Source organism: Zootoca vivipara, chromosome 13 (genome assembly GCF_963506605.1).
Source record: "Zootoca vivipara chromosome 13, rZooViv1.1, whole genome shotgun sequence".
Classification (NCBI taxonomy): domain Eukaryota; kingdom Metazoa; phylum Chordata; class Lepidosauria; order Squamata; family Lacertidae; genus Zootoca; species Zootoca vivipara.
Window position 1 is genome coordinate 37,371,270 of NC_083288.1, and position 25,596 is coordinate 37,396,865.

At 47.9% G+C, this 25,596-nt stretch overlaps 1 protein-coding gene across 2 annotated transcripts in view; it reads left to right on the plus strand.

Annotated features, from left to right (window-relative positions):
- The window catches only part of SPHK2 (sphingosine kinase 2), a 31,137-nt gene extending 11,304 nt beyond the window's left edge, over positions 1 to 19,833 (plus strand). For both annotated transcript variants that reach the window (XM_035135088.2, XM_035135090.2), the window contains exons 3-6: positions 7,611 to 7,760; positions 8,988 to 9,082; positions 9,747 to 9,862; positions 11,854 to 19,833. In XM_035135088.2, coding sequence (XP_034990979.1) covers positions 7,611 to 7,760; positions 8,988 to 9,082; positions 9,747 to 9,862; positions 11,854 to 12,877 — 1,385 coding nt within the window. In that variant the 3' untranslated portion in view covers positions 12,878 to 19,833. The remainder of the gene's footprint in view (positions 1 to 7,610; positions 7,761 to 8,987; positions 9,083 to 9,746; positions 9,863 to 11,853) is intronic.
- Positions 19,834 to 25,596: the final 5,763 nt, after the last annotated feature.

Below are 25,596 nucleotides of genomic sequence, written 5' to 3' on the forward strand. Positions count from 1 at the left end.
TGCACGTTGCTGAACTACAACTCCCATCAGCCCCAGCAAGCAGGGCCAATGGCAAGATCCTAAGAGTGAGGAGATGGAGCAGCAGTTCCCTCTTGCCCATTGTTGGTCTGAAGGAGGAAGCAAGAGAGTGAGGCAGCTGTGCCCTGGTTAAGCACACATAATCTCCTGTCTTTGTTGTTACTGTGATGTTTGAAAGGACTCGTTTTATTGTATGCAGTATTTTAATCATGGGTTGCTAATGATGATTTTGCATACTTTAATTCTGAGTGTTTATACTTCAGTGTTTGATTGGGATTGTTTTCTTTATGTTAATCTTTGCCTAGCTGGTTTTTCTACATTGCAAACCTCTCAGAAGCAAATTTTGGGGGCACTTAAGTGATTTTAAGAAAAGGCGCTGATCCTTCCCGCAGGCTTCCATAGTCCAGGGATGAAGACAAGCCCCAGGCCCAAATGTCCGCACCTGGCATTCTCCTGCAGCTACCTGGCTCCAGCCCCCCCCCCCCACAATTGCTGATCCCTGCACTGGGCAGGAGGGCACCCATGCTAACTTTCTAGCAATGGCTCAGAGCACTTGATATAGTTTCTTTCGGACTTCTTTGGGTAACCACCTCTGCCACCCAGTAAGCTCACAGCAGCCAAGTTGCGGTGGTGACAGTGACAACACACACAGCCAAGGGCCTCCTTAGACCTGGACAAGACGTATTAGGGAGCCAGGGAAATGAATAAGTAGTTTCTCACCAATGTTTTGGGGCTGTGTTTGTGCTGAGTAAGTTTCCCTACAAAGAAACTGCAGGAAGCAATTATGCTTATTATTATTATTATGTGTATATCGCACCTTTCATCCAAGGAGCTCCCAGTGGGGTGTGTGGTTCTCCTCCATTTTATCCTCACAACAAACCTGTGAGGTAGGTTTAGGATGAAAGACAGTCACTGGCCCGGACTTCACCCAGGAATCTTTGTGGCTGAGTAGGGATTTGAACTCTGGCCTCCCAGATCCTAGTCCGGCACTCTAACCGCTGTGCCACACTGGATGTTGGTGCCCCATTGCCGATTCTGCCTAATATCTCCCCATCCTTTACCCAGAGTCTCTTGGAAGGAAGCCCTGACAGATTAGGTTGTGTGACATTGCAAACTTAAAGCTGTTTTCCCCACCCCAAACCGGCACTTTTTATTTCTCTTCCCCTGCGGCGCCCCCAGAATAAATGGCAGCTTTGCAGGAAAACAGCAACAACAACCAGCCACCTTATATTTTGGACTATCAGTGCCTGTTAGCCACTGTGGTTTCATTTTTTACCTCCACTGTCAGAGGCACCATTCCTCTCAATACCAGGCGCTAGGAATCACAAATAGCACGAGTTGCTGTTGCTCTCATGTCCACCTTATAGGCTCAGCTGCGGTGAGAGCAGGATGTTGGACAAGATGGGCCATTGGCCTGATCCAGCAGGCTCCAATTGCGTTCATGAGAAGTGTACAGCTAAGTAATTTTTGTCTCTGGACTGAACAGAGCCTGTAGATGGCCTTGTGGAGTCCTTCACTTCCTTCAAAGCACAGCCTTGCTCCCTTTGGCAGGTGTGTGTGTGCGTGTGCGCTACTGCCCACCCAGTGGAGCGTTGCCCCCTGGGTCTTGAACCCCCAAGTCCTGCCCTGGTGGCGCAGCAGGTGGGGCGGCAAAGGAGAGCCAGAGCACTCCTCTGTGCCCAGTGTAGAAAGCGAGTCTGCCCTTGAATGAGAACAGTTCCTTCCTGCAACACCCCAAGCATGGTAAAGTTGTGGCAGGGGTGGCTGAGCTCTCCATCCTTCCTCAGCCTGGATTGTAGAGCTGGTAACTTTCCTGGCCTTAATAATGCATTAATATTAATATACAGTTACTTATAGCCTGCCCATCTGACTAGGTTGCCCCAGCCACTCTGGGCGGCTTACAACGTAATAAGAACACAGCAAAGCATCACACATTTAAAAACTTCCTGATACAGGAAGTTGTGTAGTTCAGCGGCGTCCAGACTTTTTTCAAAGAGGGCCAGATTTGATGAAGTGAAAGGCCGTGGGGGCCAACCTAAATTGTTGACCCTTTTTTTTAGGATTGAAGTTGTTGAGCTTCTTTTGGGATTGAAGTTGTTGAGCTTTGGGATTGAAGTTGTTGAGTTTTTTTTTTTTTTTAGGATTTCAGCCCAGGAAGTAAACTGCCACAGGGGGGGCGGATTAAACCAACCAGCGGGCTGGATTAGGCCCCCGAAATGGTCTTTGGACATTGTTTATCTCCTCAACATCTGATGGGAGGGGGCCACTACCGAGAAGCCCCTCTGCCTGGTTCCCTACAACTTCTTGCAGTGAGGGAACCGCCAGAAGGCCCTCGGAGCTGACACATCCATCTACAGTTATGCACATTAGGACACAGTGCAACCTCTCCCCTCCCTGCCCTAAGCAATCCTGATCTCCCTCGTGTGCCACACAAGGTATGCGCTCTTTCATCCGTGTCCCAGATTGCAGTGCAGGCGGATTTTTGTTTCATTCCCCAGGATCCCGTGGGAGCCGCTGAGGACAGAGCCACATTCCTGTTTGCACAGCCCTGCCTCTTTGTCAGCAGAGCCTCCTCGCGGATTGCGTTTCTTCACTCTCAGGGCAAAACATGCCCCATGGGTATCTCCTGCACGTAATCTTTTTGCTCATAAAACTGGATACCTGTATGCATGCTCTGCTTTCAACACAAGAAGGAAGGGGAGCAAAGTTGCTGCTATCATTTCACGTGAAGCATTTTTCTCCCTGTGGCCTGGCTCACTTGGCGGCATATAGGCCTCTGGTGTTGTTGGACTACAGCTCCCATAATCCTTTACCACAGGCCACGCTGGCTGGGGCTGATGGGAGTTGGAGTCTAACGACGCCAGAGTCAGGAATGCTGCTTTACCTCTTGAGAGCCAGTCCTGACCTTTGGGCCCTCAGAGAACATTTTTTTCTGTCTTATTATGAGTCCCCTTGGCCGTCTTATCTTCAGGTTAAACGTGCTCTTCAGCCTTTCCTTGTAGGACTTGTTTTCCATACCCCTGACTATTATTTTCCGTTAAACGTGTTTTTATTTTTCACAAAGGTTGGCCACACACAAAACCCTTCACCTCCAGTCCACATATTCTACATACTTTACATATTCTTGATTTACCAGCCCATTGTGGCTAGTGAAAAGGGTCAGTGAAGTGGGCAATGCCTCGCTTCAGGAGTGAGTTATGCCCACTGAAGAAGAAGAAGAAGAAGAAGAAGAAGAAGAAGAAGAAGAAGAAGAAGAAGAAGAAGAAGAAGAAGAAGAAGCTTCAGTCCCTTATATTCTTTATATGCAAGGTGCAAGTTTTTTAAAATGCAAATTCCTGTTCGGGTGGGGGAGGGTGGATATTAAATGGAATCAGAGAAGGCACTGAGGGAGGATTTATCTCTCTTCTCTCCTCCCCCTGTCAACAGCAAAACTATTACAGCAGGGAGGAAATTGTACAGAATCATGGAATTGTTGACTTGGGGGGACCCTGAGGTCATCCAGCCCAACCCCCTGCAAGGTTTAAATTGCCTCTCGCAGTTTTGACCCCTATTGGCTTCCCCTCCCCAAAGTATCCCAACATTTGAAGTTCGCCTCAGAGGAATGCTTTGTCTCTACATCTCTTTAAAGTTCAGCTTGTTCCTCTTTGTATTGAAATGGGCACAAGTTCTGCTCGTTGGGCCGTTCCCTCCAGAATTATGAAAGGAGTTCAAGGTACCCGAAAGTCTTGTGAAAGCCTCCCGCCACTGAATGCAGTTGGCTGTGGCCTTGGCAGCATAGCGAAGTGCTACCTGCATTTTAGGTACAGCCCAGTGAGCATTTGGCCTCCCGCTCGGCATAACTAGTTATGCTCTGTGAGCATTTCCAAATTAGTATCTGCCTTCCGAGATGGATTAATTATTTTGAAGCCTCAGGCTGCAGAGCTTCCTTCCTTAGTTTTTAAGGCTTCCTGCCTGCCTTTTTATCTCATGTGTTTTTGCCCTTGGAAAACTAGAAGGAAGTCTGTAGTGGTGGGGATTCCCATTTCTAGGTCACAGCTTCATGCCAGGAACAGTCAGCATTTTGAGATGATTCCGGCGGAGACTATAGAGCTGCACCATGCTTTTAAAAGCACATGGTTTCCCCCAGAGAATCCTGGGACTTGTGGGGTTGTTTCCCCCCCCCCCCGCCACAGCATTGCAGTCCTGGAGCCAAAGGCATCTCTCACAGCCAGCCTACTACATTCTTCACAGCCAGACTTTGTACAGGGGTACATCGGTTTTAAGAACAGTCCGGTTTAAGAACGATTTTGTTTACAAACTCCACAAAACCAGAAATAGTGTCTTGGTTTGAGAACTTTACCTCCGTCTAAGAACAGAATCCAAATGGTGGAAGGGCACCGGCAGCAGGAAGCCTCATTAGGGAAAGCGCGCCCCAGTTTAAGAACAGTTTCAATTTAAGAACGGACTTTCAGAATGGATTAAGTTGGTAAACCGAGGGACCACTGTAGTTTAGTTAAAAGGGTTCTGGGAATTCTAGTTCTCTGAGGGCTGAGCTACAGTTTCTTTGCTTTAAATTATGGTGTGGATCGGCTAAGAGGAAGGCACTGGGTGTGCAGGTTAGCGAGGGTTCATACTGTTGTAAGGAATGGCTTTAAAAAGACAAACAACCTATAAAAGGGACCTATATAAGGATGAGGAGGAGTGATACTTCCCCCGCCCTGAAAGCTAAAGGTGGCATGGCAGCTGTCATTAGTCATGGTGTGCAAACGCAGTTTTATTTTCTGTCTCAATTACACTGTTTGTGGTTAAACAACATTTCTGGGTTTTCGATGCCCTGTAAAGGCTAGCAAAGGTGAGACCACGGTTTTTGAAAAAAGCACATACATGAATGAAAGCCACAGGCAATGATGGCTCTTGGTATCACCTTTAACTCTCCTGAAAATCTGTTTGTGGTCTATACGGCAGCTCCCTCCCCAGAGTCAGCTGCATATTGCAGCACCGTAAGAAGTCACTGTAGAAACGAGTGACTTTAAACTAGAGGCCACTGCAAATATGAGTTTTCCTCGGGGTGGGTGGGTGGGTGTGGGTGTCAGTCACGGTGAACATTGCACATCCCAGTGATGAACAGAAAATGTGTCTGGGATTGCTGGTGAATGTCTAAGAATACATAAACACTTTCAGCCCCACCCATGAATACTGGAAATGGTATTTGTGTGAATGTCAGCATCCACCCTTGTCTCTCTTGAGGTGCTCACCGGGTAAATGTTCTACATTAGTAGATATTAAAAATAGATAAATCCGTTGATCAGTCTCAAGTCCAGAAGAGGGCAACCAAAATGGTCAAAGGCCTGGAAACGATGCCTTATTAGGAACGGCTTAGGGAGCTGAGTATGTTTAGCCTGGAGAAGAGAAGGTTAAGGGGTGATATGATAGCCATGTTCAAATATATAAAAGGATGTCATATAGAGGAGGGAGAAAGGTTGTTTTCTGCTGCTCCAGAGAAGCGGACACGGAGCAATGGATTCAAACTACAAGAAAGAAGATTCCACCTAAACATTAGGAAGAACTTCCTGACAGTAAGAGCTGTTCGGCAGTGGAATTTGCTGCCAAGGAGTGTGGTGGAGTCTCCTTCTTTGGAGGTCTTTAAGCAGAGGCTTGACAGGCATATGTCAAGAATGCTTTGATGGTGTTTCCTGCTTGGCAGGGGGTTGGACTGGATGGCCCTTGTGGTCTCTTCCAACTCTATGATTCTATGAAGTGGCAGCAGGTTTTGAAACAAAGTCAGACAGCCTTTTAAAAACGTTTTTAAAGAAAGAATTCTTTATTCCTTTGTAAGAACTTGAATAAAAAATAAGGTTAAAAATACAGTACATCACTTTGAATAAACAGAGGGAAAGAACAGGCCTAAGGTCTTTTAGACAGACAAGTTGGCTGGTTTGACTCAGCTGGGTGGAGAATGCCATATAAAAAGGTTACAGTATTTTTTTATGTGCTTACTTTGACAACATTTTCATCCTGCCCTTCCTCCAAGGGCCTCGTACTTCTTCCACCTCCATTTAATGCTCACACCAACCCTGTGAAGTAAGGTGAGATGGAGTGAGAGTGACTTGCTTAATGTCACACGGTCAATTTCATGGCCGAGTGAGGATTTGAACCTGGGTCTTTCCAGCACGCTAAACCCCTCTGTGACACTGGCTTGAGAAAACATTTTTTTACTACAAGTGCTCATGGGTGGAGGCTGTGCCATTGCAGGAGAAGCATTTTCCGCTTCTCTTGCACCAAGGAAGACTTGCTTCTACTCAGACAATTACATAGATCAACTATCAAAACAAAGAAAGCATCTGCAAAACTATTGTTTTATTCATCCAGGTAGACGGAATCAGTTCAGACTTGGTATAATTTATTGACTAGATTTCTTTGATCAGATTTCCACTTTAGTTTTCCAGACATTCACAGCAGGCGTCTGGGATCAGCAAGCCTCCACAGGTAAAAGCTTGCAACGACCACAGTTTCGGGATTTGCCTTTGGTGTACAGCCGTACCTTGGATCCTGAACGCCTTGGTACTCAAACGTTTTGGTTCCCGAATGCTGCAAACCCAGAAGTGAGTGTTCCGGTTTGCGAACATTCTTTGGAATCCGAATGTCCAACAGGGCTTCCACAGCTTCTGATTGGCTGCAAGAGCTGCCTGCAGCCAATCAGAAGCTGCTTTTTGGTTTCCGAACGTTTTGGAAGTCGAATGGACTTCCGGAACAGATTCTGTTCGACTTCCAAGGAACAACTGTACATTGTTAGGGCATGAACTCCTAGCTACCCATGTCACATGGGAATGCACACTTGCTGTGTGAACGTCTTGCGGTGTCACGAGCACTTCTGAACTCTGTTTTGTGGTGTATCTGTCAAATGTGTCATGCAGATATTTACTGTACTTATTTTTATTTATTAAATTTGTATACCGCCCTATACCTGTAGATCTCACAACATAAAAAACTACAATATAAAAAACACAAAAGACATACAAAAAATATAAACAAAGACAACCCAATAATCCACCCTTCCACAACACACTTTAAAGGGCATTAGATGTCAATCAGCCAAAGGCCTGGTTGAAGGGAAATGTTTTCATCTAGTGCCTAAAGTTGTATAATGAAGGCACCGGGTGAGCCTCTCTGGGGGAGAGCATTGCACAAACGGGGAGCCACTGCAGAAAAGGCCCATTCTCATGTTAGCCCCCTCCAGACCTCTTGTGGAGGAGGCACACGAAGAAGGCCTCACAGGATGTTTGCAAGGGCCAGGTAGGTTCATATGGAGAGAGGCGGTCCTTGAGGAGCCAGCCCCCTCCCATGGAACTGGACTCCTATTGGACCCAGACAGTGCGGCCAATGGTCAGAGCCGATGGGAAGTGGAGTTCAACATTATTAGGAGGGTCAGAAGTTCCCCAGATCTGGAGTAATGTTTGAAGCTGGTCCTTGGTGCCACCACCACCACCACCACCATCATCATCACAGCTTTACCATGCAGGCAGTTTCCCGTTTTGCACCAGCTTGCAGATGCAGCTCCAACGGGGGAAATGCAACGCCTGATTTGTTCGCCCTCTTCTCTCCCCTCAAACCAGAGATCAGCCGCAGCCTCCTGCCCCGTCCCCGTCGCCTGCTCCTGCTGCTGAACCCCTTTGGAGGCAAGGGCAATGCCCTGCAGTGGTGCCAGAATCACATCCTCCCCATGATCACGGAGGCTGACATCGGCTTCAACTTGATCCAGACAGGTGAGGTGGCAGCAGAAGGAAGGTGGCCTTCAAGGGGCAAGGTGAATGGATGCCGTGTGGGGGGGGGGGTTAAGGACATAAGGCGAGCCAGCTGGACCAGGCCAGAGGCCCGTCTGGCCCAACATCCTGTCCTCACAGCCGTCAGCCGGATGCTAGTGGGGAACCCTCAGAGCTGTGGTTTCCAGCAAATGGTATTCAGAAGTATTGCTGCTTCCCACTGTGGCCATGAATTTGTCTAATCCTGTTTTGAAGCCATCTTGCTTGGTGGCCATCAGCACTTCCTGTGGATATGGGGAGAGGGTTTCCCTTTGCTGGAAACACAGCCTGTAGATGGATTCAAAAGCGGAGTGGGGGGGCGTAGACAAATTGGTAGAGGCTAGTTCTTATTGGTGACTCTGAGCCTTACTAGCTCAATGGAACCAGCGTGTTTAGGGGCAGTCTATCTTTGAATATAAGACACCGGGGGATCTACAGAAAGGGAGGGCTGCTGTCATTGTCATGCATTTGCTGTGGGGCTCTTTTTTTTTTTTTTTACCAAACTAGCTGGGCTGCTCTTAAGTACTTAAGTGAAACTCAGTTGAAAATGGGAGCACAGCAATATTTGGGAACAGATACTTTTGTTTAAACAAAAAACAGCAGCAGTAGTAGTGGTGGTGGCGGCGGCGGCGGCGGCTAGGCAAGAGCCATAGAACCTGTGAGCCGTAAGTCTCTGGTTCAAATGTCGCCTCAGACACCAACTTGCTAGGCAAACAGCAGCCTCAGTCTTTATGCACAGCAACCTGTGACATGGGGGTAATGATCCCAGATTACTGAAAGAAGGTATGCAAAGCTTCTTGGGCACTTAAATAGCTCTTAACTCCTAAGTAATCATTAGCGTTAAATGCTAGAAAGTTAAATGTATAGCCATCTTCTAAATGTATAGCCCCAAAGCTTTCAATTACAGCAGCAATAAATTGTGATGCCCATGTGTTTATATTTGTATAATGTATAATGTATATGTACATGCACGTACACACACACACATGCAAATATAATTTCAGCAGCAGCAATAATAATTTCTCCCAGTTTGCTGTTTCCATTCACTTGTAAACAGCTGCTTAGGACAAGACATACAGAACAGGTCAAAATCGTCTCCTGGTGGTCAGCCACTGAATCAGTTTCTTCGGGTGGGAGTGTGGCTTTGAATTGCTACTAATCTGTATGCTATTTATTCCTTTTCTGCCCCAGAGAGACAGAACCATGCCCGGGAGCTGGTACAGAACATCAACTTGGCTGAGTGGGATGGCATTGTGTCCATTTCAGGAGATGGGCTTCTATATGAGGTATTGTTCACAATGTGCTAGCCAAGGCACTGGCCTTCCAGCCTCCTGGAACCTTCCCCTTAGGCTACTCACTAGGGCCCATTCCCGTTACTTGTCTCCTGAGTTGCCCTTTTGTGCTCCCTTAGAACTCTGGCACGTAAGACCCACTTCACTGCTTTGAGGCATGTGTGTGAATGTCCTGGTGTACTACTACTACTACTACTACTACTACTTCCCCAGAGTTTCTAGTCCTCATGGGTCCAAGGCCAAGGCTGAACACTGCATCAAAAAAGCCCTACTCAGATATTTGCAAATTAGAGCAGTGAAGAAAATGCATGATAGGCTTTGGTGCCCCTGTTTGGGTTTTGACAAGTCTTCGGGGACTTTTCAGGGCACAGGAACTGCGATTTCCCTGAGAACCAGGCCTAGAATTCCCCTCAGCCCTCCCTCTACAAGATACTTTGCTGGAATGGATCAAAAGCAGAAGCTCCAGCTGTCTTTACAGAAGCTTCTCTGTTCTCCCAGTTCCTTCAGTGAGAGAATTTTGGTTTTCTTGGAACATGAATTTGCAGAGTGCTGTTCTTGGGTCGTCGTCGTCCCCGTCCCCCCCCCCCAAAAGCACATCCCATTTCCTGCATTATTAGGATTGTAGGTTATGAATACTTTCCTATCTCCTTCCTTCCAGGTTATTAATGGCTTAATGGAACGGCCGGATTGGGAAGAAGCTATAAAAATGCCCCTAGGTATTCTCCCTTGTGGGTCTGGAAATGCAGTAGCTGCAGCCATAAACTTCAGAGCTGGGTAAGTGGGAAAGCTTAACTGATATGCTTAGTCAATCTTCTTGCTTATTATTTTATATTTTATTATTATATATATAAATTTGTATTTGTTGTTACCAAAGTTGCTTCACGTTGCTGCTTTTGGGTTGTGTTTGCACTACGAAAGCTTTCCTACAAAGAAACCGCAGCAGTACAATTTTTATCCCACCTTTTCCTCCAAGGAGCTCAAGGTGACATGCACACAATTCTCATCCCCACAGCTTAAGCTGAGAGGCAGTGACTGACCCAAGGTCATACAAGTGAGCTTTTGTGGCTGAGCAGGGATTTGAACCCGGGACTCCCAGGTTCAGTACACTAACTGCTGCAGCACGCGGGCTCCACACCACACCACTTCTGGGAAGCAGGGGAGCAGGCTCTACTTGGGGCTCCATCTTCAGCTGGACCTGATCTCTGCTTTTGGATATGTGAAGAGTCCCTGCAAGCATACACAGAGTGCTGTTTCTTTGGCTAATTAGGCTCCCACTCACCTGGTACTGGTTGGCAGGGCTTCCAGGCCAGATTGCAGTTTCAGAGCTGACTGCTCTACTTGCTGCAGTAATTTTGAGCAAGTAATTCTGCATTTACAAGGGTGGGGAGCAAGTTACACCAGCAGCTTGGCCATTGCTGAGAACTAATTACCAGAATCATGGTCATTATTTATTCTGCTTTCATCCTGCCCTTCCTCCAAGAAGTCCAAGGCAGGATGCAAATTGTTCCCTTTTAGTCTCAAAACAAACCCTGTGAGTTAGGAAAGTTTAATAAAAATTTAATAATAAACGAACAAACCCTGTGAGGTATAGGCTGAGGCTGAAGGAGAGGGACTGGTTTAAGGTTAGCCAGTGAGATTCTCAGATGGATGTGGATTCGAACCTGGGTCTACCCAGGTCTAGTCCAGCATTCAAGTCACACTTGTGTACTGTTTTTAATATTTGGTTGGAAGCCGCCCAGAGTGGGCGGGGTATAAATAATAAATTATTATAAATTATTATTATTGTGTCTGCGACACTTTATATTAGTACAGTCGTACCTCAGCTCCCAAATGCCTCAGGAGTCGAATGTTCCAACTCCCAAATGATTGAAAACCGGAAGTGAGTGTTCTGGTTTCCGAACGTTCTTTTGGAAGCCATACGTCCAACGGAGCGTCCGCAGCTGCAAGATTGACTTCCAAGGTACGACTGTACACCACTCTTCATCCATAGATCTCAGGGTGGTCCGCAGCGTAAAGCTGCAATATAAAAACCACAAAGGCATAGTAAAATAAGAACAACAAATCAATAACCCGTCCCCCCCTCCCACAACACATTTAAAAGGGCATCAGATGTCAATCAGCCAAAGGCCTGGTTGAAGAGGAACGTTTTCACCTGAGGGGTAAAGGTGTGTAACAGAGCTTTCCATTGCAATATGTTAGTGTGTAGGTGAGTTGCGCGAACCCTCCCCACGCTCCTCCAGGGCTGGAAAGGGGTTAATTTAACCTCCAGTTTGCTAGAAAAACTGAATTCCTGTGTCACAAAATGATGCATGTCCAAAAAGTGTGTCGCCAACTTGAAAAGTTTGAAAAGCTCTGGTGTATGATGAAGGCAAGCCTCTCTGGTAGAGCATTCCACAAATGGGGAGCCACTGCAGAAAAGGCCTGTTCTCATGTTGGCCCCCTCCAGACCTCTCGTGGAAGAGGCACACGAAGAAGGCCTCAGAGGACATTTGCAGGATCCAGGTAGGTTCATATGGAGAGAGGCGGTCCTTGAGGTATTGCGGCCCTAAGCTGTTTATGTTTTCCTTTCTCATTTTGGACATGCGGCTATTGTTTGCTGGCTAAACAGAAATGTAAGTGCTACTGTTGCCCCGTGACAGATGCGGCCTCTGCACCCCACATTGTGGCAGTGTTTGTCCCTCCCTCTCTTGGGAGCCTCTCACCATTTGATTGCATGGGCAAGTGAGCTTCTCCAACCCTGACACATTTCTCACTCTGTCGAGCAGGTTTGAGCAAACCTTGGGCCAGGAGCTGCTCACAAGCTGCACCCTCCTGCTTTGCCACGGCGCGGTGACCCCCTTGGACCTGGTGTCGGTCACAACCGCATCGGGCTCCCGTTCCTTCTCCTTCCTGAGCGTGGCCTGGGGCTTCATCTCCGACGTGGACATTGAGAGTGAGAAGTTCCGGCACATCGGACCGGCTCGCTTCACCTTGGGGACAATGGTCCGCCTGGCCGCCTTGAACACTTACCGGGGGCGCCTCTCCTACCTGCCCGCCCCGGAGGGCACAGCCCACCGCCCCATCTTGCGCAGCATCACCATGGCGGCTAACGGGAGCCTCCCCTTCCAGCACGGGCCGCTCCACCGCACAGTCTCTGACCTGGGCCTGTGCAAGGAACGCCACTCCCTCTGCTTCCAGGAGGTGGAGCCTTCCGACGAGCCCACCCCCTCGCCCAGCTCCCCACCCTCTTCCTCCAGCTTCCACTCTTCCAGCTTCAGCTTCGAGAACCTGCCGGAGGAGCTCGTGGCTGACTGCAGGGAGACGCGGGAGGCCGGGCTGCCCATGACCGCACCTGCCGTCTCGCTTTCTCCCCAGCAGGTGCACGGCCCCCCCGACGAGTTCCTGGCACCTCTGGACCAGCCGGTGCCCAAGTCATGGGTGACAGTGGAGGAGGACTTTGTCTCTGTGCTGGCCATCTATCAGTCTCACCTGGGAGCCGACCTGTTCATGGCACCCTTTGCCTGCTTCAACGACGGCCTCATCCACCTTTTCTACATCAAGGCAGGCATCTCCCGGGCAGCCCTGATCCGCTTGTTCTTGGCCACGGAGAAGGGCACTCACTTTGACATGGAGTGCCCGCATTTCATCCACATTCCCGTCCGGGCCTTCCGCATCGAGCCCCTCACTCGCAAGGGCATCCTCACCATTGACGGAGAGAGGGTGGAGTACGGACCCATCCAGGGGCAGATCCACCACGCGGTGGCCAATCTAATCACCGGCGTGAACCAGGTGAAGATCACAGCGTTCTGACCCAGGATGCGGGAGCACTTTGCAGATCTGACGTAACTTTCGTTCTCTTCTGCCCCTTTGCTGCAAAGAGGGACCCTGAGGCTTGGGGTCGGGGGTACTGTCTGTGTGGGTAGTGGGTGGGCGTTCTGACTTGCAATGCCCCCTCCAGCCACCAGATGGCAAGCTGCTTAAAACCTCCCTCTGCTCTTCTCGGCCTTGGCACACACATACCATATATTCCTTTAATGAGCCTTTGGGTGGCAGGTCTTGGCCACTCCCCATGATCCTCTGCTGCTGTCCATGCAACAGTTTGAATGTTGACCTCCTCCTTCCTTCCTTCCTCACCCACTTGCAAAGGCCTGGTTTTGCCAACCTGTTTTGCATCTCCCATCAAGAAGGAGCAGCTTGGCTACAGGACCCTTGGTGTGGTTTGGGTCGAGAAGTGATGTAGCCTTTCCTCCCCTACAAGGACCCACCACCCTCTCCACCTTGTTCCTTTTAGGGGAGGCCTTCTATTCCACTTTTCCAACCACTTGCCCCATAGACGGGGGACACCTCTGTGGTGTACCCTGCTTGCCAGTCTGGGGCAGTAACACTGAAGACTCCCCTCCCTTTGCAGCTCATGGTTCAGGACCGTGTCTGAAGTGATGGGGAGAGAGATGCTGGTGTGGGTTGGAGAAATGAGTGGGGCACTGAGTGGGCTGGGGAAATGCACATTCCACACCAACTTTCCTTCAAGCCGTGGGACCAAGAGTCGTGTCCCAATTTCTCAATTTCTAGTGTTGTTCTCTCTCTCTCTCCATTCACAAGAAGCCACTTAGAGAACACTAACCCTTCCTTGCTGCTCCTCGTCTTTCCACGGTCCGCTCAGCCGGGGTGGACGCAGGGTGGGGGTGTATGTGAAAGCAGTGAGACCACTGTAGCAGGGAGCCGAATGTACGAGGCAGCCCACAAAACACTAACTTCTATTTGACACCACCACCCCTCCTTTTAAACCCTTAACAGAACCGAAGGCAGCCGTTTTCCCTCCTCTCTTTGTTTACCCTGGGAAGGGAGATCTGCCATCTTTCTTTGGAGTTGTGTTTGGTTCTTCGGCCACCTCTCCTGCAGGGGGTGACCAAGGACATTAAGGGCAAGGAAGGGACCACTTTCTCGACAGCCTTCTAAGGCTCATTTCTAGCCAGCCGGAGGTGTAGTGAAAGGGGATGGGACTGACCCCCAACCCCTGCACTGATGACCTCCCAAATCTGGCGCTCTCAAGGAATAAACTTGATGAATGTAACTGGAATTTTTTCTTCTTCTCACGGGTGGGGGCTTAACTTCGGTAGGGCGGTTTGTTATTATTCTTTTCTCCCCACTATGTGGGGGTTAACAAGCAATTAAAATGATCCAATACTGTAATGGATATGTGTGTGTGTGCATATATGAAATGATGTTCACCAAAAATGTATTTGTCTGTGTCTCTTAAGAGATGTCGAATCAGGAGATTGAAGTTGGCAAATTCCACCGGCAAAACTTTCCCCCACTTCCTCGTGGGAGAAAGCCTGTATATCAAAGGTCGACCTAGTGGGTTGACGTCTAGGCCAGTACTAGAGCAAAGCATAATAGGGTTCCTAATTTGCTGAAATTTCCACACTACTTCTTTTTTTGTTGTTGTTCTGTCCTTTCTCTTCGCAGAGTACATTGTTAAGCAGGACTGTTTTAAAAGGCGGTTAGAAAGATTCGCAGAGGATAAGGCCACCAATGGCTCTTCCTCATGATGCCTCCAGTATCCAAGTCTCTGAATCCTGGCTGCTGGGGAGCATGAGTGATTGAGTGCGGTTGTGCTCATGTCCTGTCTGTGGGCTTTCCATAGGCCTCTCTTTAGCCACTGTGGGGACACCATTTGCCCTTGAAAGGTGGGAATGAGATTCCTCCCTGCAGTGGGCACATCAACACCATGCATTGAAAGCACCACAAAACCAATTTAAACATTTGCAGCTTTCCGCCAAAGACTTCTGGGACATGTAGTTTGTTAAGGGTGCCAAGAGGTGTTGGAAGGGGGAGGAAAAGGGGACTGATCCTTAAACCATTCTGGGAATTTCAAGCTCTGTGAGGGGAGTAGGGACGGCCTAACAACGCTCAGCACCCTTCACAAACTACAGCTCCCAGAATTCTCTAGGGCAAGCCATGATTGTTTAAAGCGATGTGGTGGTGTTTTAAGTGTAAGGTGTGAATGTGGCCTAGGTAGGCCTGGACTTGGGCCATTGGCTGCTCTTTGCTAACACGACTGCTCACGGTCCCGTTAGGTTAACAAGCAGTTTTTACGTTCTTTAGCTGCTGGTTTTTGTCTTCACTCTGAATGTAGCCGCAGAAGTGCGTGTGTGAGAGAGAGCAGGTTTTATATACAAAGGAAAGGCCATCCTGCAAAGTTTCCATCTCACAGAAACCTCCTGAGAGCCAGGCTGTCACTTTGATCCCTGTAATCGGAGCTTATGAATGACACTGTTGGGAGGCAACTCAGAGGCCTCTGCCTGCCATAGCAAGGAGGGCGGATTCCTCTCTGGGAAAAAGACCCTCTGTAGCAGTTGCTTTGTAGTATTTAGGTGGCATGTAAGGCCGACTCAGGAGGAAACGGGGGGAATTCTGGGATCTGCTGACGTTATTGTGTGGTTAAATGACTGCTGTTTGAAAAGGAAAGCCAATCGAAGGGACCAAGATTTTTTTAATTTTCTTTGTTCACGTGAACGTTCCTAGGCATTTTATTAGCAATATTTCAGCTTGCCCTATTTCCCGCTCTCTCCCTTTTCCCCACAAGTTGCTAGTGGGAGCTGGTGAATCCATCACTAAGAAGTGTTGATCGCAAAAGGTCAGATCCGTACTTTTAAAGCACCATCAACACACATTCACAGCACGTGGCCTCCCCCTAAAAAAAGAATCCATGGAACTGCAGTTTGTTAAAGGTGCTGGGAATGTTAGCGCTCTGGGGGCACGGACTACAGTTCACATAATTCTTTTGGGAAAGTCGTGAGCATTTAATGTGCTTTAAATTATGTAGATCTTTCCACAGGTCTGGCTTTTTTTGGGGGGGGATGAGGCAAGGACGACAGAACTGTGTGTCTCAATATATGACAGCGTAGGCTCACAGCCGTATTAAGCGGAGCCACGAAGCAAGGAACAATGTCATCTTGAGAGGGTTTTCTATTGCCCAGATAACAATCGTGCAGAGCCACCGAGCTTCACGCAGCTCGCCGGCCCTGTGTGGGAGTTCCAGGGCCCTCGCCAAACTTTGCTGCCTGCCTGGGACTGCAAAAACAGGTAGCGGGAGATGTCTTGAGGCACGCCCCCTCACCCAGCCTGGCAGGTCACAAGGCGGAACACTTCCGTGGGGCTGAGCCTCCTCTCTTCCCCCCTTCCCCCCCTTTTAATTGTATATTATAAATCTCTATTTGTGGCTTACCTCATAGGCAGTGTCTTAGGAAGCATCGCTTCTCTGTTTGCTGCTTGTTGCACTTTAAAAACAAACAGATATTTCCTATAACATTGCACAGTCTTAACTTCGATTACCGTAGCTTTAAACACTTGTTCCAGCATCAAGAAGAGTAGCTTTAGAACCCCAGGGAGGAGATCTGGTTCACTCTCGCAGCGCCAGCGCCTGCTCCAGATCTCGCAAGTGGGAGGCGTCGGCGTCCTGCTTGCCGCAAACCCCACTGTCCGAAATGGGGAGGACAATGTAACTGGAGGGTGGCACTTATTCTTCCCCCTGTCACCAGTTGTGCTCTTGGAGAGGGCTGGGAGAACAGTAGCGACACCGAGGAGGAGCAGAGCCCTGGATCTCCCTCCTGGGATATGGGCCTCAGCCAGTGCCTGTCAATTCTAGCACTTGGTTCCAGCCCTTAACAGTGGGGCACAACAGCACCACACTCTGTTGTCCCCTCGGAAACACTTTTTGTACTGCTGGGAGGGAAGTTCAGCAATGCGGAAATAAGTCGGGTTTTTTCCAGGATCGGGACTTGCGTGCAGAATTCTTGGAGGAGCAATAGTCGGGGTTGTGTCCAATGTTTCACACCCATTATGGACATAAATTTCAGCGAGTCTAAGCAGAATTTAGTGGCATACAAGCCTCAAGGTTTGCCCTCACTCAGCAACCATCAAAGAATGTTATCAAATATATCCACTGGAAGAACACTGGATACCCCCCTTTTAAAGTACTAATGCATACGAGCTTGGTATTTATATATGTTGGGGAACAGAATGCAAATTATGCCACGGAAGAAATTATTCAGCTGCTTATCGCTCTTAATTTATTCTGGAGCCTGTATAATAGCTGCTCTTAATTTTAATGCATAGATCTGTGCTGGGGTGTTAATAACTCGCTCTGAACTACTCATGTCTTTGGTAGAGTTTTGCAAGGTTGCCTTACAGCTCTTCCCATCCCCTGTCGCTTCTCGACCGCCCTCACCGTCCTCACTGTTAGCATCTTCACGTCTGCACAAGAAAGCTTAGCTCAGAGAAAAGAAACTGGCAGGCAAGACTAGGTCTTTTAATCTGGGACCAGCTGCATGTTTAACTGGCTGAGATTTCTAGCATTGCTGTTGTTAAGCAACCAAGGTTCTAGTCCCTTGTGATAACAGAGAAACGTTTCTGAACACAGGCAAATATGGCAAATGGTTTTGGAGAATTATTATTATTATTATTTAGTGCAAGGCCTGAAGTTGGTGAAGGGGTAGAAGCATGTCTGAAGTCGTATTCTCCTAAATCGGTTCGTAACCAGTCGAGCTGTCATGGCTCCTGGCCAGGGAACTCAGGGACTGGGGTTCTGTGAAGGGGGTATGCATCTTAACAAAGAATACTCAGCTGCCTCCTCACACTGTGGCTTGTGTCAGTTTCATTTGTGGGGTGGAAGCTTACGTAACTCATTTAAAAGAAGTTGTAGAAAGTGAGCTCTGATGGGTAGCCGTGCCCTATGCAACACAGAACTCTTTGCTGCTCAAAATGTCAACATAGCTAATTCTAACCTATTGAGAGGTTCCTGATAAAAGGGACCAGTATGGTGTAGGACAGGCATCCCCAAACTGCGGCTCTCCAGATGTTTTGGCCTACAACTCCCATGATCCCCAGCTAACAGGACCTGTGGTTGGGGAAGGTGGGAATTGTAGTCCAAAGCATATGGAGGGCCAAAGTTTGGGGGTGCCTGATGTAGGAGTTAGTGTGTCAGATTTGTACTGGAGAGAATCACTCTGAAATCCCCACTCAATATCTGTGGCTTGCTCTCAGCCTTAGCTATTTTATAGGGTGGTTGTGAGAATAAAAAAGTGGGGAGGGACCATAATATATACACTGTCCGAAAATAATTAGAGGAAAGATGGGATTAAATAATTGGGGGAGAGGCCCACTGCATGCTCTGAAGGGATGTGATGCAGCAGCCAGCCTTGGGGTCACTACTTGGAAGGGAGATCACCTGGAGACCACCCCCACATTTGATGCCCCCTGACTGCATGGTGCTGATAACGCCAAGGTTGCAGGTTCAATCCCCCTATGGGACAGTTGCATATTCCTGCATTTGTAGGGGGTTGGACTAGATGATCTTTAGGTTCCCTTCTAACTCTACAATTCTATGATTCTTTGGATAAAGGCAGGGTCTAAATGAAATAGGGGGGGGGGGCACTGCAAGCTTATATCCACTTACCCAGAAGCAAGGCCTGTTGGGGTTAAATGGGGCTTACTTCTGTGTAAGCATGTCTAAGAGTGTATGTATAAATGTGGCCGAATGCACTTGCTGGATAACAACACACTTGGCAATCTTCGAGGGGAACAGAAGATCATGGCAGCAACAATGGAACGAGCAGGTGGTGCCCAAGCTGCTGCTGGAGTCCTCATCTTTGCAAGCACAAAGCATGATGGGAACTGTATTTTTTGGGACTCCAGCCCCCTTGTGAAATGGGAAACAGACTGACTTGCCTTTAATAGTCTGTCAGGGCACAAAGCTTGTAAGCTGCTGCCGAAATTATCTCTTCTTTTAAAAACGCCTCGTTTTGATCCAAAACAGCCAATTGTTTGCGTATAAACCGAGTTGCAAATGATAACACTTGAGCTCAGTGCGAGAGCTCAGTGTTGCCCAGCAAAGCTTGCTTGTTCTCAACAGATTTTTTTTTTGGCTCGAGATACAGGCCTGTCCTTTGCCTCTTTGCTGTCTACATCTTCAAGCTGCTACAAAAATATGTGTAGGCAGTTTAATAGAAGAGGGAACACTGCTGCATAAATGTAAGCATATTTTAATATCATTTAGGCTGCAGTGTAGAAACGGGGGTGGTGATCTGGCCTGGAAACCATGTTCAGCCTTGCCTGTGAGCCCCATTAATCTCATGTCTGTTTGTTTTTGGGGTTTTTGTGCATCAGATCTGTGACTGTGTCCATTCCAAGCTCATTGCACTTTTCCTCTTCCTCCTCCCTCCAAGGTCCCATGTCCTGTGGGTGTTGCAGCCCTTAGCATCTTTGACTGGAGAAATGCAGCCTTGGTTTGGGTTGTTTATATGTCTGCCTGAAGTGCTGTACCGGTTAACCTTTATGTCTGCAACTGCCTCCTGTGTGTTGCCTGTCAACGAGATAAATGTTTAAAATGAAATAAATAAAAATAAAACTCCAAAAAACTATGCAATAAAAGCAATAGCATGGATATCCATCTCCTTGTTTTTTCCTGAGTGCAACAGGGGGATTCAGCTGTACTGTGCCACGCAGAAGGAGACCCACCCATAGCATCTATACGCTATAATCACCGTTTTCGTCATGGGCCTGGGTGGGTAGAAGACAGTGGCTTTAAATGAGCATTATGTCTGGCAGGTACTACTACCCTGCTTTGTTCTTCAGATAGGGAGATAGATCTTGCACAACCTTTATTTGCAAGACTTTAGGCAAGTCTTGGGGGTAGTTTATAGCTCATCACTTAGTTAAAATGCTTTAAAACAGCCTCTACTGGGCACAGGGGCAGAGGAAGGGGGTGCAGGGGGTACTGACACTCAGGGGGGGTGACAAAATGCCGGGCAGCACTCACTGCGGGGCCTGCAGTGCGCCCGAGCCATGCATCTCTCCTGCGGTTGCTTGGGTGTGCGCATGCTCCACGCTGCCCAAACAGTCCAGTCCGCCCGCTGCCTCTCTCTCCCCCCCCCCCCAGTTATAGGGCGGCTGAGTGGGAGGAGGCAGGCAGACTCCGGAGTCCCCGCAGTGCAGCCCTCACCCCACCCCTATGGGCGGCTCGTGGCGCCCCTGGGTGCACCACCACAGGTGCCCAAGTGGCTTCCTCTGCCGCTGATTGGGCAGCTTTGGGGGAATGGGGTTTTAGAGGGAGGGGTAATACTTCTGGTGGCGGTACCTGCTACCTGGGAAGGTAGCCCATCTAGAAGGAACATGCCTCTGCTGCCTTGTGGAATATCTTTGGGAGATTAAAAGGCTAAGAAGTAGCCCCTACACGAGTCTGGAGTGGATGGTGCCTTGTATTCCTCCTTCCGGTGACCAAACATCTTGCTCTGCTTTCCTTTGGACCACATCAGTGAGGTTGAGATGAGGGTCTTTTCATCTGGGCAACCCAGGACCTCTGTACACGCTGCCCAGGATTGCAGCCTGGAAAGGTCACTTTGGTGCTGTTAAAGCAGCAGCTTGACTTCACCCCTGGCGGTGCACTCCATTGTTTCAAGAGCGAGGGGTGCTCCAAACAACTACTGGGCTTCTTCAAATCGTGTGCCCACTTCCTTAAAAATGAAGTCTGCATGGAAGACTGAAATTCCCAGTGTCTCACTTTGGGCACCAGGTGGCAGCAGTGCTGCGCTAATTGGCGCATTAAAAAAAAAACACCCACAAAAGGTAATGTGGGAATTGGATGAAGAAATCTTTTGCAGGAATTGACAAACTCTGCTTTCAAAAGGAACGTGCGCCAATTATGCACCTGTATGCAACTAAGCCAAAACAGAAGTCCTACGTACTTCTCAGTGCTTATATTTAAAGAAATAAATACTTATTTTGTTAAGTAGATAAAAGAAAATGGTAGGAGCAGATGTGACCATTGTGATGAGGTTAGACCTGGTGGAAGCTCAGCCAGAGTCTCTGTTTGGTTATCTTGAAATTCTACAGACCTCACTTCAGCAGACTCTCACTTGCCATGAAGTGCTCCTCACTTGCAATTATGGAAGGTTTGGTGCATCTTAATTGAAAATATTCTCTCCCGATTTCTGGCTGCGTTTACATCCAGCCTTTCCTGATCTGATTCTATTACTGTATTTATTATGTTATATTCTCACCACCATCATTGGCTGGTCTATCCTGAATTATGTCCACCACCCACCCAGTGCATATCCAGAAGGGTGCTTACTTTGGAATCAGCGCTGCTCACGCACCGAGCCTTTACTTTCTCGCTTTCTAACATTTAAGCCCAATGGTAAATCCTCAAAGTCAGTGGTTTCCAAACTCCCCTCCCTACACCCTCCAACAAGAATTGCTAAGAGTCTTGACAGAACCACTGAATGGTTTTTCCTGCCTGCAACGTGCCGTGCGAGGTGTTGCATGATTTTGAGCTGTCTTTCTATTGCTTCTTTTATTTCTGATCTTGTATTGCAGTTTCCATTCTAGAATTCAAATACAATAAAATATAAGGAATAAAAGAAGCAGTGAAAATCAATACGAATGTTTCATGTGGACATGCTGCAAACGACCCGACTGCATCTTGTGAGAATTCCTGCTCTTGAATTCCCATAATACATCTGCAGTCGCTGTTATGCAAAAGCTCACTGGAACAGGGGTGATGGTGGTTTGTTACAAATGTCCTGATGTTTGCGTGGGTAGTCTCGATCTCTACACCCTTAATCCTACACGCTCCTCACCAGAGCACAGTTTAGCAATTTTGCTTCCATCCATGTCAAGCACCAAACTGAAGCCACCTCTTTCCAAGGACTGCTGCATGCTGAAGGTATATGGCTGTTTCAGAGCAGCTTATTTTTTTCCCCAGTGTCGCTTCCCAGTAAAATGTGATGGGTTCTCTTGGAGAATGTAATCACAGTTACACATCTATCAGGCTTCTGGAAAAAAATGAACGAAATCTTGTGCTAAGCCTTTTGTCACTTTTGAATGGTCAGGCCAAACAAACAAACAAACAAACAAAAGCTGCAAGACTTTGCTATTAAAAAGAATGGAAATGGACATCTCTGCTCCCCGCCCCCCCCTCCAAGCCTGTATTTTGCTCACTGTTTTGTGTGAAGCATCATAACCAAGGCTGGTAATCTTTGTTCTTGCACACATTTAAAAAAATGTGTGTGCCCACATGTGCAGAAATAGTGGTACGCATGCCCAGAATGGAAAAAAAGTAGCAGAAAGAATGGCCGAGGAACAGAAATACAGCCAATATACATACTATTGTGTTCCAGTCCAGGCTTCCTCAACCTCTGCCCTCCAGATGTTTTGAGACCACAGTTCCCATCATCCCTGACCACTGGTCCTGCTAGCTAGGGATCATGGGAGTTGTAGGCCAAAAACATCTGGAGGGCCGAGGTTGAGGAAGCCTGTTCTAGTCACTCCTGTGGATAGCAAGTGTCAGAGCAGCAATGAATACCACTGACTGAGGCAGGCATGAGGAAGTGAGGAAACTTGTATGCCACAGAGGATTTTTTATTTAGGGGGGGTGGTTCAGATCTTGATGACACAGTTGCAAAACAAGGTCCCCATCTAGAAGCACCCAGTGATGACACCTTCTTGCAATTTGTACTTTCTTGTCGGTGTGGTTAGTGTGTTGGGCTAGAACAGGCACCCCCAAACTTCGGCCCTCCAGATGTTTTGCACTACAATTCCCATCTTCCCTGACCACTGGTCCTGTTAGCTAGGGATCATAGGAGTTGTAGGCCAAAACATCTGGAGGGCCGCAGTTTGGGGATGCCTGGGCTAGAATAAGCTCTATTTTCCAAACTTTGGTTTGCAACTGTTTTGGGACTACAACTCCTATCATCCATAGCTAGCAGGACCAGTGGTCAGGGATGATGGGAACTGTAGTTCAAAAAGAAGCTGGAGACCCAAGTTTGGGAAACCCTGCTCTAGACCAGGCATCCCCAAACTTCGGCCCTCCAGATGTTTTGGACTACAATTCCCATCTTCCCTGACCACTGGTCCTGTTAGCTAGGGATCATAGGAGTTGTAGGCCAAAACACCTGGAGGGCCGCAGTTTGGGGATGCCTGCTCTAGACCCTCTCCACCCACCTCTGTACATGATATAAATGTAATAATAAAATAATACATAAAAAAGAAAATCGGTCTCTCTCCATTTATACACACCAACCTTAAAACAAGGTCTCTTCACAAAGGTTGTTTGCAGAATCAGTTTGGGAACTGAAGGCCCGACGACTCCTACACAGGCAGGCTTGCTCCATCTTGTAAGGCAGGTGTGGGGAAACTTCGGCCCTCCCAAATGGACTACAATGACCATCACCACTGACCAAGCTGGCTAAGGATTATGCGAGCTGGGAGTCCAACGTGAGGACCTAATTAAACATCAGAAGCTGGTGACGGGGCAAGGTGGGCTTTTTAGAGGAAGGGGATGGGCAGCTTGGTGGCAGGGCATCTGCTTGGCCTGCAGCATGGGCCCAGCAACTCTAGGTAAGGCTGGGAATGCCTGGTCCAAAATCCTGGAGAGCTGTTGTCAGTGTAGGCAAGCGGTTCCTAACACTCTCCCCCATGGATCTCTTGAGAATAGCAGAGGCCTCCTTAATGGTTTTATCTGCTTGTTGCAGTGACTGCAATGCCCTGTACTTGATTGATGTGCGGTTTTTAATTGTGTTTCTATTGCCATAAGCAACAGAATTGCGATTAAAAGCAGAGTTGAATATTGAACACAAGGCATGTACCCTCTCCCATCTTCAACCGCAAAGCCACACACCACAGGCCACCTGAATGAAGCTTGCAGACCACTGGTGATTCAACGACCTCTCTGGGGAACGCCTGCTGTAGACAATACGGAGCTGGATGGGCCAGCTCCCGACGTTTCTGTCTCTTTGGCCCCTGCTCTGAATGCTTGAAGCCAAACCTCTTCTGCAAAGTGGGCAGGAATGTGCAAAACAGCACAAGCTGTAGAATTCAGTTGTCTTTGCACAGAATGCTAGTGGGTTTCTCCTCCTCTCGCCCCCTCCCACCCCCACCGCCAATTAACATGGCTGTTTTCCTTTAAGTCTCCTTTTACCTTGTTACAGCAGGACATGAGTAAACGATAGGGAAAAACCGACACCTTTCTGTAAATTGAGTGGACCAAAGAACCCCAGAAATGGCTGAGGCTGATGGGACTTGTAGTGCAGCAACAGGAGGGCACCAGTTTGGTAAAATCTGAGCCGCACAGAGAAATGTTAATGCAAACGACACAAAAGATCTCGGGTTTGGTTCGTTATTTTTTTAAAATCCTGTCTTTCTTTATTCTTAGTTTGCTCATGGTATACAACTGTGTAAACATCCTTTCAAAAATAAAAGCCTTCTGTCAAGTCCGGTGGTTTCACCCCCCAAAGTCTTCAGCAACACTGTTACATGGAAAATTAAAAAGACTAGGAACCTCCCCAAAGGAGATAAAAATACCATATTTCCCCCTCCCCCTTACCCCCCCATTCACTTTCTGTACGAAAGAACCATCCTTTCCCCAATTAAGAAGAACATAGTTTGTAATCTCTCAAGTCTCTCCTGGAGCCTCTATATATACTTTTTGCTTTACAAAAAAAAAAGAGAGAGAAAATTATATATATTTATATATTTATATATATATGTTCATATTTATGGAGGGTCAACCAATGAGGTTCTGTGTTTTTCGTTTTTCTTTTAGCTTCTATACATATGACGTACATCAGACAGTGTTGGACACAAAACATGAGGAAAAGTGTGGTGTGGTGGAAAGGGGAAAAGAACAGAAACCATCACTTGCCTTTTAACTAAAAACAGGTATAATAGTAATAATAATATAATCGTAATCATTAAACTAACAACCCATACACCTGCCCTCTGACACAAAGCCCCTTTTGTCCAATTGTGGGGGGGGGGAAATATGAGTGCACAACCCGTTTTTTTTCTTTTTTCTAATTTGGCATTTTGCAGGCAGAAGTCTTGACGTTTACTGGTATCAAAAGGAAGAAAAGAAAACCCCTCCTGTGTCCTCTTTTTCCCCCAGGGTGCCAGGACTCCTCTAAGTTCTCTTTGCAATGGGTGCAGCGGGAGGAGGGCGTAGTGGTTCGATACCTGCTGCGAGATGGGAGCCCAGAACGGCTCGGGGGTGTGTGGGGTGGGTCCACTTTTGTAGCCTTCTCGTGTCCTTCGCCACCAACCCTGACAAAAAGAGTCGACTGGAGAAAAATGAGAAAGGAGTCGAAGAAATTGTGTGCAGAAGAAGAAATGTCCACTGAAAAACGATGCTGTCGGAAGAAAAAAAAAAGGAAGCCCAAGCACACCCTGATTCCTCCTTGGGCCCACTGTGTCACTGAGCCAAATGCCACAACAGGGCAAGCAGAGGTGAGTAGCTGCAGCAATCTGGGGCTGAATTCTGCCGTTTGGAGAGAAAAGTCTGCCAACGAACCAAACTTTAGCATGTACGTGGAGAGAGAGAAAGAGAATGGGTACTGTGTGCACGTGTGTGTTTGTGTGTGTGTGTAATACATCTTCCAGTGTGCTACAGAGCCCTTGTGTGTTCGCGGTGTGTCTCGTGTGCCTACGATGCCCAGTTCAACGTCTCCAAGTCACTGCCCTTTTTCTTGGCGAGG